The 15,345-nt window shown below is 45.4% G+C and overlaps 1 protein-coding gene across 1 annotated transcript in view; it reads left to right on the forward strand.

Moving 5' to 3' along the window:
• The first annotated feature begins 2,946 nt into the window (after window positions 1-2,946).
• The window catches only part of Gnal (G protein subunit alpha L), a 150,434-nt gene continuing 138,035 nt past the window's right edge, over window positions 2,947-15,345 (forward strand). The window contains exon 1 of the mRNA XM_008834684.3: window positions 2,947-3,499. Within this exon, the coding sequence (XP_008832906.1) occupies window positions 3,178-3,499 (322 nt within the window). The 5' untranslated portion in view covers window positions 2,947-3,177. The remainder of the gene's footprint in view (window positions 3,500-15,345) is intronic.

Below are 15,345 nucleotides of genomic sequence, written 5' to 3' on the forward strand. Positions count from 1 at the left end.
CCAAAGGAATACTGACAATGGATTGCCGTAGATGAGGAACAGCTGACCCTCCTGGAACAGGGACCTCTGGCTGACTAGATTTACCAGAAGGGCAGACAGGGGGGAATGGATGAGGGTGCTGACAACACAGTGGACAGTGACAGGGATGGCAGAGTATGGAGCCTCTAGTGGGAGAGGAAGGCTGTCTATCTGACGAGTTAGTATTCATGCTCAGATGCCGAGGAGCTCAGAAGGTGGGCGACTGTGACCAGTGATAGTCATGTATATAGAGATTAGAAATGCATGTGAAAATGTCTCAATGTCAATTGCTTTGGAATGAATTTTTCTGTATGAAAAAAAAAAATAAAAAAATAATGATTAAAAAACAAAAAAAAAAGGAAAACAGCTTCAACAAAAGACATTATGTTTGACCTTCCAACCTACACAGTGATACAACAAAGTGAAATATTCCTTGTCAAGTCACCCTAGTCAGAAGATAGCCTTTGTAACCTTGCACTACCACATTGTCTAGATTCATTATAAAATCTAGACTTGTAAAGCTTGACTGTCTTGAAAAACCCATTTACCTCTTGAGTATGGGCTTTTTCTCTGTAATAAAACTTTCTCCCAATTCCTTCATTTCCTTTTGTGATGGTTAGGTTTTTTCTCAACTTGACACAAATTTAGAGTCACCTGGAAAGAAGGAACGTCAATTGAGGAATTTCCTTCATTGGATTGTCCTGTGACAGTGTCTATGAGGCATTTTCTGAATTGCTAATTGATGTAGGAAGACCCAACCCACTGCAGGCAATGCCATCCCTGGACAGATGCACCTGGGCTATATAAGAAGGGTATCTGACCAAGCTAGGAGAAGCAATCCAGTAATCACAATTCCTCAATGGTCTCTGCTTCAGCTCCTGCCTCCAGGTTTCTGCCCTGAGTCCCTGCCCTGACTTCTCTCAAAGATGGACTGTGTCTTAGAATTATATGAAATAAACCCTTTCCTCCTGAAGTTAGTTTTGGTCAGTGTTTTATCACAACAATAAAAAGTAGCTAGGTCACCTTTGTTTTCTTCTTTCTGAGAGTGAAAAAAAAAAAAAACTTGTTCTAATTTGTTTCTCCATTGCTGTGACAAAATATTCCAACCGATACCAAGTTGGGGAGGAAAGGGTTTATTTGGCTTAGATTTCCTGGGTCATAGTTCATCACTGAGGGAGCCCAAGATAGGAACTCAGAGCAGGGACATGGAAGAACACTGATTACTGGCTTGCTCCCCTAGTCCATGCTCAGCCTTTCTTATACAACACAGGACCACCTGCCCAGGAGTGGCACTGCCCACAGTGGGTTGGACCCTCCCACATCATTCAACAATCAAGAAAATGCCCCACAGACATAGCCACAGACCAGTCCAATGGAGGAAATTCCCCAAATGAGGCTCCCAGGTATATCAAGTGGACAACTAAAGTTATCTAGCACAAACCTGGAAACACTAGCTAAATCAATCTCTCCCCTCTCCCCTCTCCCTCTCCCTCTCTCCCTCTATCTTTCTCATAGTCTTCACCACTGACAGTACCTTCTTCTAAATTTGACTTATGGCTCCAGACCTTAGAAGCCAGAGACTTATGGCTCTGGGTGCACAGGTTAAACAGGTTAGAGGCTTACTATTCTGGATTCCAATTGCCAGCTAGCCACCTGGTACCATATTTTGTGAAATCCTGAGCTTTAAGTAACAACTATCAATAGCAGTAGTTAGGGTCAGCTAGGCTCAGGTATTGGGACCCTCAGCTCCCTACAGTGACTAGGAAATTAGTACAAAGCTCAGGCAGGCCCACGGTATCAGAACTCTCAGCCTAGGGCTCGGCAGCTCCAGTGACCAGGGCCCTGCAATGTGCCTGTCTTTGACTCTTCTCAGTCTTCTGTCATTCAGGCTTAGTCTGTCATTCCACCTTCTTCCTCTGCCCTTCCTCATCTCACCTACCTCTGCCTCCCAACTGCCAGTTTTGAAATCCCCAAGTCTAAGTAACAACTATCAATGGCAGTAGTTAAGGTCAGCTAGCCTCAGGTATTGATAGTTGCTTTCTGAACTCCATAGCTTCCCTCCTGTCACTGTTTGTCACTGTGTCCTCTTTATGTTTCCAGTTCTACCTGCTTGTACCCATGATAAACATCAAGGAGGCCAGAAAAGACCATTGGGAGAAGGCTTTTCTTAGGCCTAATGTTGCCACACCATGGGGCAACATGTAAAGCTAGCTGAACAGTCTGTTTATACAGCCAGGAGAGGGATGTAGTAAGGGGATGGCATGCAAATGACTTTATTCGCACCAATCTTAGCACTGCTTCCAATTCCACTAGGTTTATTGAGTACCTGACGGGGTGCACCCACTCCCATCTTGAGTGAGAATAGCTGCGGGGTTCATGTAAAGTTCACCCAGGCTATCTCACCAGGGATGATGCCTTCCAAGGTTGGTGCAGTTGTCTGCAGTGGTCATGACTGGAGCAAGGCCTCCTATGGAGGAGTCAAGGCAGTTCGAAGTGTACAGATCAGCTGGGCTGCCATGAGGCCAGTCTGGCTGCCAGAGAAGGGATTGCTTGGGGTGACAGCTTCCCAGCTCTGAACCGCCAGGCATTGCTATTCAAAAGTCTAAATTATCCACTTTTGGGACTTTTACTCAGTCATAGAATGCGCAACACAAAACTAACATTGTCAAATGAACATTCAACAGTGTTCAACCCTGCCCCAGTACCAGGGAGTTTCGGGTCCCTCGATCTGTCTCAGCTATCGGTGGTGGTAATCTAATTGCCCCTGCAGCCCTGCAAGGAATTCTGCCTGGTACTTAAGGTAGTCAGCCAAAGTAGCAACACTTGCCATAGGAAAGGTAGCCAACAGGCTGTATTATGGTTAAGGAGAGCTGCGCGGCGGTATTTACGGTAGCTAGCGGGACCGGTGGTATTTACGGTAACGGGGGCCGGGCTGGCCAGGACCAGCTCCGCCAGCTCTGCCCGCTCGTGGCGCTATCAGGAGATCTCCGGCCCAAGACCTAGGGACAATGCACTATGGCCCTCCTGAGCAGTGAGGGGCCCTTTTCCCGGGCCCGCCGCAGTCACGCCCCGCAGCCGGCCACCCAGGGTCCGCCGGCATCGCCCCCTCGCCGAGCCCCGGCCTGAGCCGCTGGACTTGCCCACGCCCGGTGCGCCCTCATGGGTCTCTGCTACAGCCTGCGGCCGCTGCTCTTCGGGGGCTCGGGGGACGCCCCCTGCGCCGCCTCGGACCCGCGGGAGGACAATGCGCGGCCCCAAGCAGACTCGGCCCTGGCCCCCCCAGTGCGGTCAGCCGGCCTCCAGACCCCAGCGTGCGGGCGGCCCCCTGCAGACCCGCAGACCGGGCGGCGGCGGCCGGAGCAGCTGCGCGCAGAGGAGAGGGAGGCGGCCAGGGAGGCGAGGAAAGTGAGCCGAGGCATCGACCGCATGCTGCGCGAGCAGAAGCGAGACCTGCAGCTGACGCACCGGCTCCTGCTGCTGGGTAGGTCCGGGCGTGGGGGCCGGGGACCCCGACTCGGGGCAGAACCGCTGGGCGGGGACGCCGGGGAGGCAGATGGGATGGGCTCGGAAGGAATGTCAGATGTGTAGATTGAGGACAGAATGACTTTCATCCTGACAATAAAGTGACTCCGTCACTAGAACGCTCCTGGGTGATTTCACTCTCTTGCCTGCCTTGTGACTTGTGCCACTGGCTCACCGATTACTAATTAATGTTGCTCTCTGGGAAATTTCCGCCCTTGATCCATTGATTTCCACAATATGGGCTCCACCAGGATGTCTCACCCCAGCGCTCCATTTCCTGCCACAGTACAGGCAGAATGGTTTTAAGAATACCAATAAAAGGAGACTTAGAAGGCCTTTTAGCCTGACCACACAGCTTTTATTTCCAGTCACTGTCCTAGAGCACAGTTGTAGGTAGGCGTAAGGGTGCTGGCTTTTGAGAAACAGCATCAGTGTCTGTACAGTGTTGTCGAAGTTCAGCCCTCCTGCTGTGAAAGTGTTTGCTGTGCCTCAGAACCAGCAGGTGCTGGAGTGATGTGTCCTGACTTCCTCACCCTGTGCCCCCCACATCCCCCCCACACCAGCTGTAATAAAGTGGGCACAAACCTGCCAGCATTTTCTGGTTCACTGGTATTTTTTCAGAGTTTAGCTTTAGCAAGCATAAGTGTGCTCTCACTAATTAATAACCGGAAAACATTTTCTATGCACTCAACGGTGGAGTGATAGAGAAAAATAAAACATGAGTAATTGTGCGTCTGTGTGCATGACATAGTATGTACACACAGAGACCTAGACTGGGGCCACCAAGCACAGGGGTTACGGGCACATGTGGGCATGCCTGTCTTCATAGAGGCTGGGATTCAAACTCAGGTCTTCAGTGTGAGTATCAAGAACTCTTACCCCCTGAGCCTCAAGCACTGTTACCCACTGAGCCTTCTCTCCATTCCCGAAATCATGAATCCTTTTTCAAACTTTTCTTTTGTGTGTAGGTATGCAGGCCCAGGAGTGCTGTCGCATGCTCATGAAGGTCAGAGGACAACTTGGCAGAGTTATCTCCTGCCATCGTGTAGAGCCCAAGATTCAAACTAGGGTCAGCAGGCTTGGCAGCAAGCTTCCACCCTAAATCATGAATTCTTGAAGTTACTTGTTGCCTTTTAAATTTTCAGGGTGAAATAAAGATGTCGGAAATCAATCCAACTTTGTGAGATATATAAGGAAGATTGGTGCAGGTCTGTGCTTGGCCATTCATAGGGGGCTATACTGTGATATGTAAAAAGCTAGTTTATAAATGAGTGCAATCAAAAGAAAAAATATTGAGTTTAAATGGACTCAGCCAATTATTTATTAAAAATAATAATTGAAACAAAATTAGCTTTTGTATCGTGATGAGATATCCGAATTCTAAAACAAAAGGGCTGCAGAATCAGGACATTTTTAGTGCAGGGAATTAAACAGTGCACCCAAATAGGATACATTATTGCACCTTCGTCTAAACCCACTGAACACCCAGCACCAGAGGGCCCCCTGCTGCAGACTCAGTGAGAGTAATGTGTCAGGAGCTGTTACAAATATGGTGCCAGATGACCCCTCTGGGGCCTGGTGATGAGGGAGGCTGTGCATGCATGTGGAGGGCATGGACAGATGGGAGATCTACTTTCTGCTCAACTTTGCTGTGAACCAGAACATCTCTTAAAATTTTAAATCTGCCAAAAACAAAGTCCCTGCCTAGGAAAAGGGGCAGGTAAAAGGTTTTGTCCTTAGATTGGGACCCTGAGAGGAGGAGCTAGTGGGAAAGAAGAGAATACACAGTGACCAGAGCAGGGGAGGCATGGTTATTCTGAAAAGCCCATCTCTAGGCCAGATAGTGACTGAACAGTGTCAAGACTGTGCCCTGCTGTTGGAAGCTGTGGTTTATGAAAAAGAAAAGTACCAGGTGATTCTCTTCCTAATCCACAGGTTCCACAAGGTGGAAAATGCAGACTCAGCCCCATTTAAGACAAATGACAAAAAAAAAAAAACTTTATGGAAAAATAACAGTCTGAGCATATATATGTCATTAGGTAAAGGGCAACATTACAAGGATTCATATAGAATTTTCTTTAAACTATACCTTTTTCCAAGCAGGATGTGGTGACATATACCTGTAATACCAGCCACCCAAAAGGCTGAAATAAGAACATTACTAGTTCAAGGCCTGTCTCAACGTTTTTAAAGCTGAGATTTAGCTCTGTGATAGAGCATCTGGCTGACATGCACAAGGCCCCACTATGTTCAAGCCCCAGTACCACAAAAATAAAATGACATGCTATCTCCCTTTCCTGGAATATCTTATTGGTGCGGAGACACAGGAAAGGTAGAAACAACTGTTACAGTAAGTAATTTTGAGGCTGCTAAATCAATGTATAGTGCTGTTGTTGATCCTGTGTGCAAACTGCTTGTAGAAGCTGTTATGAGCCTGCTGTGCCTTCACACTGACAGGCTGGTTTCCTGTGTAGCAGGCAGCTGCTGGAAAGACTCAAAGTACCAATACCACCTGGACCCACTACTCATTTAATAGAATAATGGTCTGGGAAAACCAAAGACAGCATAAGCATGGTGTCAAGAAGGAATGAGACTGTATGTTTATGACCAGCCGTCAGAGTGTTTCACATGCCAATGTTAAGAACTCTTTTTTTTTGGTCTTTTTGAGACAGGGTCTCCCTGTAGCCCTAACTGGTCTGGATTCACTATGGAGACCAGGCTGGCCTCAGACTCACAGAGATCCACCTGCCTCTGCCTCCCGAGTTCTGGGATTAAAGGCGTGTGCCACCACGCCCAGCCTAATATTAAGAACTTTTATAAATTATGCCATGACGGGAGATTGGAGATTGTTCACAAAGAGTCATGAAGAAAAAGATGAAAAGTTTTTCTTTTTGTGTGGGGGCCTCTATATTAATTGCCATATAGTGCAAAAAGAAGTTTCTTTGAGGAGGGATGAGCACTAATCTCTGGGTATAAAGATAAGAACTTGGGGAGCAGTTTATTACTCTGTCCATTTAGCAGAATAATAGTACTGGGGCATTTTCTTCCCTAGGGCCTATGACCTAGCAGCCATGGGTTTTTGACCCACTTAATGGTATCAGGCATGAGTTCCATCTTGTAGAATGGCCTCTAAATCCAATCAGAAAGTGGTTGGTGGGGACTGGAGAGTTGGCTCAGTGGTTAAGAGCACTGGCTTCTCTTGCAGAGTGCCCAGTTCAAATCCCAGCATCCACATGGTAGCTAACAACCATCCTTAACTCCAGTTCTAGGGGATCCAATGTATTCTCTGTCCTCCATGGACAATGCATGGCACAGGTGCACTTACATACATGCAGGCATAACACTCATACATATAAAAAATAGAATGTGATTGGTTACGCTCATATTTGTTCCACATTGTACCAGTGGGCATATATGGCCAGGCCACTCATTATTGTAGTTCACAGGGTTCACAGCTGAGTAAGACTGTTGATTCATTTTCTTCCCCAGTAGTATTCAGAGAGCACTATGAAAGCTAGGCAATAAGGGATGAAACCTCTGGGTGGATACCAGCTGGACTTTTCCATGTCCTGTGATTCAAGTATGGTATCTTCAGCAATGAGGTCTTACCATCAAATTCTTGAGGGTAACTAAGAGTAATAGCAACAGCCTATAGAGTTTGGGAAGGATCTATGGGACCCCACTGACTAGTAAAAAGCAGTAACCCATATCTGGCATTAGGCTTTTTATCTGAGAGCCAGTGCTGTATGGGAGAGGCCTTGCCCCCATTATAGGGTAACAAATTAAACTTTTATGTACATTTATGTATATATTTTAGGAAGCTTCTACAGTAGTAGGTTTCCATATGACATTCTCAAAGGTCTTTAGTGTTATCCCTCCCCATCCCCCCTCCTCTACCCTGCCCTCCCATCCCCCACCCCATTTAACTCTTCCTGTTCCATTATTCCTTTTTCCATTTTCATACCACCTTCATTCCATCCCACTTCCCTTGAAATCCCCCGTCATGGCCCCTTACTAGTTTTCTGATTTCTATGAGTACACCAATTTAAATGCACATATAAAAAGTTCAAAGCTAGCATTCACAAATAAGGTTACCTCACTCAGAATGGTTATTTCCAACTCCATCCATCTACCTGAAAATTTCATAATTGTATCTCTCTTTATAGCTGAATAATATTTCATTGTGTAAATGTATCACATGTTCATTATCCATCAGTTGATGGATCTCTAGGCTTTTCCATCTCCTGGCTATTATGAATGAAGCAGCAGTGAACATAGATGAGCAGGTATCTCTGCAGTAGGATGTAGAAGCCTTTGGGAATATTCCTAATAGTGGTATACTGGGCCATATCGTAGATCTGCTTGCTTTTTGAGGAACTTCCACAGTGATTTCTATAGTGACTGCAACAGTTTGCACTCCCAAGAACAGTAAATAAGTGTTCCCTTTTCCCCATATTTCTGCCAACATTTGTTATCATTTGTTTGTTTTGAGATCTTAGTCAATCTTACTGGGGTAAGATGAAATCTCAAACTCCTTTTAATTTGCATTTCCATGATAGCTAAGGATGTTGAACATTTTTAAAATATTTTTTAGCTATTTGTATTTCTTCTTTTGAGAGCTCTAGTTCCATGCCCTAATTTTAATTAGGCTCTTTGTTATTTAGTTTTTTGAGCTCTTTATATATTCTAGATACTAACCCTCTGTCAGATGTATAACTGGTAAAGATTTTGTCCCATTCTGTAGGTTGTCTCTTCACTCAAATGATGGTGTCCTTTGCTTTTTAGTTTCATGAAATCCTATTTGTCAATTGTTGGTCTTAATGCCTGTGTTACCAGGGTCCTGTTCAGAAAGCCTTTTCCTGTGCCTACAACTTGAAGTATGTGCCCTACTTTAGCAAATTGAAGTCTTATCCATTTGGAATTGAATTTTGTGTAGCAAGAGTGAGAGATAATGATCTAGTTTCACTTTTCTACATGGAGCTGTCTAGTTTGATTAGCACCATGTGTTGAAGATGCAATCTTTTAACGCCCTGTCATCTATGCACTTAGCTTCCCTGGCAGGTGTGGTCATATAGGGTGCTCAACCTGCACAGCCTGGTGGACCACTGCCATGTGACCAGCCAGGCAGCCACCAAGAGCAGAACAGGGATGTCTGATACCACCCAGAACCTGCTGCTGGAGATGCACAGGGTCTGTCTCTCAACCTCAAGTTCCTGATTCACATGTTCCCTGGTCAATGACAAGTCACTGGACTGTTTCTCACCTGAGCACTTCAAGCTGGGGGTGAAGGCATGGGTATGCTAGGTGAAGGAGGCCCCAGCTCGTGTGCTCTTCAGTAGCCCCTGGTGCAAGTGGTGAGCCTGCCAGTGTGCTTTGCACCCAGTCTTACTTCCTGGGTGGCACAGGGGCCATAAGCACCAAGAGCAAGCCCAAGATAACTGCCTTCCCAGAACACCATGAGCATAGTACAGGCCTTGCTCCTGACCAGTGCCTCAGAGATCTGGCACAGCACCCAACAAGGGATATGGGTCCATAGACCTATGCCATATCTGAAGACTGCACCTGCTATTTCAGGCTTTGAGGGAGAGGTCTGGTGCCCAGGACTTTACTGTCAGTGAATCCCAAGTCTGCAAATTAGCACCCCACACTTCACCCCCCTTCTTCCACCCACTTGTACAAAAAAAAATCTCAAGTGATCTGCCCCCCTTCCAGTTAAATCCTCAAGAGGAATCTTCCACAAGGCAGGGCCATGCACATGGCTTATACATGCAGACCAAGAGTTCGTTGTCCACCAGCCCATACACTGTAGGGACTGGGAAATGGAAGATGGGTAGTCTTGTGCAATTACCTCTGCACCCCAACCCCTTAACTCAGTGTTATTACTAATTGGGCAGGAAGGAGGTCATTTCTTTTTAATTAAAAGAAGGTCACCTCAGTCTCCACTCCTTAGATGGATGTAGCTAGCTTTTTGGGTATAAGTATTTCTATCGAATTAGGAGTACGTGTGATATGAAGAATTTGACTTGACTTCATCATGTGATTTGCGAGTGAGGCAAAGCTACCCATGTGTGTTTTGTTATTCAATTTACACTACTGAGTGATTTATTTTTCCCAATTCCAAGTTTTCACCCTGCATGTACTGGAGTTTTTATTTCCTCTATTATGTAAATTCACTATGGAAATCAGAAGCTGTTATTTGGCCACAACCTAAAATCAGTGGACACTATTAACTGCCGTTTTGAGAACAGCAAATTGTTTTGAGCCCTGATTAAAGTGGTTTAGTTTGGGGTTTTAGTTGTGATGGATGCCTATGAAACCTTTAGAGTGGGCTGGGGGCGGGACTGTCTAATCCAGAGTGCAGGTAGTAGCTGCTCTTCCCTGGACAGCAGTGTATGCGACAGCATCACAGTAGACGTCTGATGAACTCTTGTGTCACCAGTTAGAAGGGAATCATAAAAGTGGTGGGCTGATGCTGAACCAAAGTATGGAAACTTGACTGCTGGAGGGACTGCATTGTGTAGGCCTTCCTGGGAACTGTTCATGTGTTTTGGAGTTCACACAAGAGGCAGTAAGAGAAGCACAGGTCAGAGTCTGTATCTTGAAGCAGACATTTAACCAGGGCCACACTGCCCTTCCTTTCCTGGGGAAAGACAGCTCCATGGAAGTAGGTGAGCTACATAAATGTGCAGACATGCAGCCCACCAGCACAGTGGGTGAAACTGCAGACCAGGCCCCAGAAAGCAGTGCAGCCGGGCCTGAGCCAGGACCCACAGAGCCCAGCAGGCAGCACTGGGCAGACCTTATCCTCCCCTAACACCTCAGAGGCCAAAGGAGGCAAACCACAAGTCTGCACTTGTCCTGTTAAGGAAGGCTGGAAGAAGGCCAAAGCCCACACAGCCCCAAAGACTGAGTATCTGTCACAAATCAATCAGCCATTTGATATGTGGAAAGACACCTGGGCTGCTCTGGGCTACTCACTGGTACCCTAGTAGCCATTATTATCATAACACATCTGCAGGTACCAGATGGTGAGAATCTGCTTACAGATAGGATCGCATGGCCTTCAGCAGAAGAGAAAGGCATTAGCCAGTCCTGACATCCCTTATCCTAGAAGAATGAGTCCTAAGACTTTCCACAGTACCTCAAAGATAGAGCCACACCTCATAGACACTTTTCCTTATACATAGCTATGATAGTTTAATTAATACACTAAGTACAGTATGAGAACTGTATTAATACCTAGATCTGATACAGTACTGTGGTGTAATAAAAGTTATTTTAAACTCTGGAGTGTTTATTTCTGGAATTCTTTATCGACTGTTTTCAGACCCCAGTTATCAAAGGTAATTGAGTAGACAGAAAATTAACCTGCCAATGGAAGGAACCACTGTACAGAATAAACTAGCATCCTGCAGGCCAGAGGACCAAGGGACAGAGAGGCAGGTGAGAAGGAGCCTTTGTACAGATCAGCAAAGTCTAACACAAGACATCTTTCAGAGGATACCTTACTAAAAACCAAAATGAATGGAATATGTTTTTAAAGAAATACTCCCATTTTGAGGAGTTGTTGTTTTTAGTTGTTTTAGTTTTTAGTTGTTTTTAGTTGTTGTTCTTGGGAAGCAGCATATTAAGGCTCCATCTAGAACAAATAAAAATATATTTTTTAGTTTTTTATTGAGCTTTCGTACATTTTATACAACAGTTCTTTTTTTAATTTTTTAAAAATTTATTATTTTTATTTTATGTATATGCATGTATTGCCTGCATGTAAGTAAGTGCACCCGTGTCATCCAATGCCCTCGGAGGTCAAAAAAGGCTGTTGGATCCCCTGGGACTGGAGTTACGGACAGTTGTTAGCTGCCATGTGGGTGCTGGGATTTGAACCCGGGTCTTCTGCAAAAACAACCGGTGTTCTTAACTGCTGAGCCATCTCTCCAGCTCCTATATAACAGTTCTTAAGCAAATTCAGACCTCGTCCCCCATCCATACCTCCCCACACCCCTCCCAGCCAGACCTCATGTATTCCACCATTCATGTTAAGTCCTATCCAGATGTTAATTCATCTACTGGGATCACTGGTAAGGCCTTCTCTCCCTCACCCAGTAGTAATCAGTCTCCAGTAGTTCCCAGATTAGCACCAACCACCACCCATTTCCCTCGCTCCATTCTGGGTCTTTGTCTGAGTTGGCATGGGTCTTGTACTTGATGCCACCATTGCCACAAGTTCACATGTGCAAGCTTCCAGTGACCTTTTGAAAGCCTCTGTTTCCCTATGTTCATGGACCATTCCTAGTTTTTACAATCTTTCTGTCCCCTCTTCCACAATGGTCCCTGACCCATGCGTGGGAGAAGTTTGATATAGGATTCTTATCCAGGGACATACTCTGAAGTCTCTTCGTCCACAGTTTCACCAAAATTCTGCATTGGGTCTGCTCCCTCAAAATCCATGTCACTATGTGACATGTGAGGTACTATCCCTGATTTCTAAGAAGTGCATAAAAATGTATTTTGTTATTATAAATTTTCATCCTACAAAGAAATTGAATGTGCTAAACAGAAGCAATTAAATGGTGTGGGGAGAACAGTTGATATTTTCATTCCTATGCCAAGGGGCGGGGGGTAGATGACTACCATAGTTCTTTATCTCTGAAGTTATTTACTGGTATTTTATTTCAGAGTCACTTCTAATGTGACAGTGCACTGATAAGTGGTGCGCAGACCTAAAAAGCTCACAGGCAATTGATATAATATGCTTTACTCTGCCTAATGGAGAGCATTTTCTTAATATTCCTTTGGCCTAAGGATGTTTTCTGGGAAGGCCACAAACATTAAGGCTTCTGTAAGATGACAGTAAGGCCTGGGTGGGGTGGAAGCAATAATCTGACACACAAGTGGCAAAGTGTCCACACTTTGTGTCCAGCTTTGTGTCCGGGTAATCTCTGTTCCCTGTGGCTATGGTGGAGAGGAGTTCCCTTGCGGAGTGACTGGAGAGAGACAGCTTCATTTGGGGTTATAGCATCAGAGAAGATATCGTGGTTTTGCTAGCAGGGTCCACCCTTGGTCTGTCCACCTCAGTCCCTACAAGTTACTGTGCTGAATAGCATCAGTTGTCAAGTTGACACACCTAGAAATATGGAACTTCAGTTGAGGCATTTCCTTCATCAGATTGGCCTATAGCCATGTCTGTGAGGCATTTTCTTAATTGCTAATTCATGTGGGAGGGCCCAGCACATTGTGGGTGGTGCCACCTCTGGGTGCATGGTCCTAGGTTGTATAAGAAAGCAGGCCAAGCACAGGTCAAAGGAACAAGCCAGTAAGCAGTCCCCCCTCATCCCCACCCTGGTTTGTGCTTCAGTTCCTGCCTTCAGGCTCCTACCCCAAGTTCCAACCTGACTTCCCTCAGTTGTGGACAGTGACCTGGGAGTTAAAAGCTGAAATAAACACTTTCCTCCTCAAGTTGTTTTTGTCACAGTGTTTATCACAGCAATGGAAAGCAAAGTAGGACAGTCACCCTAAGTGCGAACTTTCCCTAACTTTAATCAAGTATGGCCAAATGTTTATTTAGTAAAATGGGTGATAGGTTTACAAAGTTATCTCAAAATTGTGTTATTTAACTCACAGTGCAAAAGAAGTGACATTCAGGGCAGGAGAGATGACTCAGTTTGTAAAGTGCTTGCCATGCAAGCATGGAGACCTGAGTTTGATTTCCAGCACCCATGGGAAATCCAGGCATGGTGTATGTGCCTGGAATCCCAGGGACGGTAGGGACAGAAAATCCCTGGGGCTTGTTGGCCTCCAATCCAGCCTAATCAGTGAATTCCAGACTGAGAGAAAGACATGTTGGGACCCAGATGTTCCTCTGACCCTGTGAAGACAAGCCATGATCCCGCCTCCTTCCCATGCTCTGTGGAAGGAGTCAAGCCCATTACCTCTTCTAGCCAATTGGTTGACCTTAGCTGCCTGAAGGGGAGGGACTAAGGGTATATAAGCCAGGAAAACCACGAGGTCGCTCTCTCACCATTTTGTGCAGCTGTCCAGAACCCACAGGATTTTATGTTTGGGTGTGGATTTTCAAGCACAGCCGTGAATGGGGGAGGGTGAGGCGCCCACTCTTCTGTAAATAAACCCACACTCCAAGCTCAGTTAGCAAGTCCAATAAATTCATTAAGATTATTCAAATGGCTGTTTTGGAGAATTCTTGCCTCAGGTTGCAACGACAGTGGGAGGAGGGGATTGGATGCCACATGCACCTCCCAGCAGTGAATTTGACTTTACAAGACACCCAATATCAACATCTAGCCTCTACCTGCATGCATACACATGCACATACACTGTGCACACATGTGCACACACCCCCAAAATGAACACACATACATACAAAAAAAGCCACAATAAAAAATGAAGTGGCATCAGCTTTCTGCAGTGGAGACTAAATTCTGTGGGTCATGTAGTAAATCCTACCCAGGATCACACTGTGAGTCCCACACTGGATCACTTGGTAGTCACGCAATAGTTCACTCCTCAGACTCAAGGATCACACTGGGGACCACACCCCAGTCACGTGGTGAACATTTTGAGTCACATATGGATCACACTGATCACGAACACACACCGGACCACACTGTAGAGTCAGATCATATCACAGGTTACACAGTGGGCAGTACAGCAGTATGGCACTACACCCCAATCACAGAGTGGATGTCATAGTCCATCTTATTTTGCTATAATAGAATGCCACAAGCTGGGCAATTTATTAAGAAACAAATTTGTTTCTTACAGCTCTGGAGGGAGCCTACATCTGACGAGGGCCTTCTTGCACATCACCCTATTGCATCCCCGGCCAGAGGGCAAGAGAGCACACATGAGAGGAAGGGAAGAGGGCCAGGCTCATCCTTCTGCAGGTACCAGCTCCCATGGCAGAGGCCTCATGCTCTGCCCTCCCTTTGAGGGTCTTGCCCCTCAACAGTGCTGCAGTGTGGATTCAGTTCCCAACACAGGCGCTCTAGGACACATTCAGACTACAGAACTGAATCACACTGTGACATGGCCATGTGGTGGTTCACACACAGGTCACACCCCAGATCACAATATATTTGAAATTATAGTTTGGAATTCCAGAAACAGAATTTCCTCCTTATCATGACTGTAATGTTGGCCTCTGCAGTTGTCCTATCAAAACCATTGCTGTGGCCTCACTGGGCCTTGATGCTTGGAGGCTGTCCAAGGTACTACTTATGGTCCCAGGTCTAAGAGCAGAGGGTATACATTGTAAGGAGGGGTCCAGGGATGACTGGTAAGCATATGGCACTACACCACCCCAAGCTACATTAGTATACTCGTATCCTTGCCAACACATGGGCACACCAGAGACTCAAGCAAGAAATCCCTTCCCAGAGTAATATCAAAAAGCTCTCTCCCTCTGTTATCTTTTATGGTTCTTATAGTTTCAGGTCTTACATTCATGTTCTAAGTCTATTCGAGTTGATTTTTTTTTAAATGATTTATTTAATAACAACATACTTAGAAGAAGCATATCATTACAACACAATTGACATATTCAATAACGTTTTCCTGAGGTAGGATGCATCTCTTTCAAATTTGGCTGTAAATTTTTAGGTTTACAGTTGAATTATTACAGTTATACAATATTGTACTCAGTATAAACCAACAACTACTTTTTAAAGTACCTTTCTATATAAGTCTTCATGTCATTTACAAGTCACAGATACATCAATAAAATCCATTGCAATTAGATTACTATAAAAGAACATCAATTGAAAAGTTTATTTTTAATACTGTGAATAA

Source organism: Nannospalax galili, unplaced genomic scaffold, assembly GCF_000622305.1.
Source record: "Nannospalax galili isolate Female #2095 unplaced genomic scaffold, S.galili_v1.0 scaffold155, whole genome shotgun sequence".
In the NCBI taxonomy this organism is placed as follows: domain Eukaryota; kingdom Metazoa; phylum Chordata; class Mammalia; order Rodentia; family Spalacidae; genus Nannospalax; species Nannospalax galili.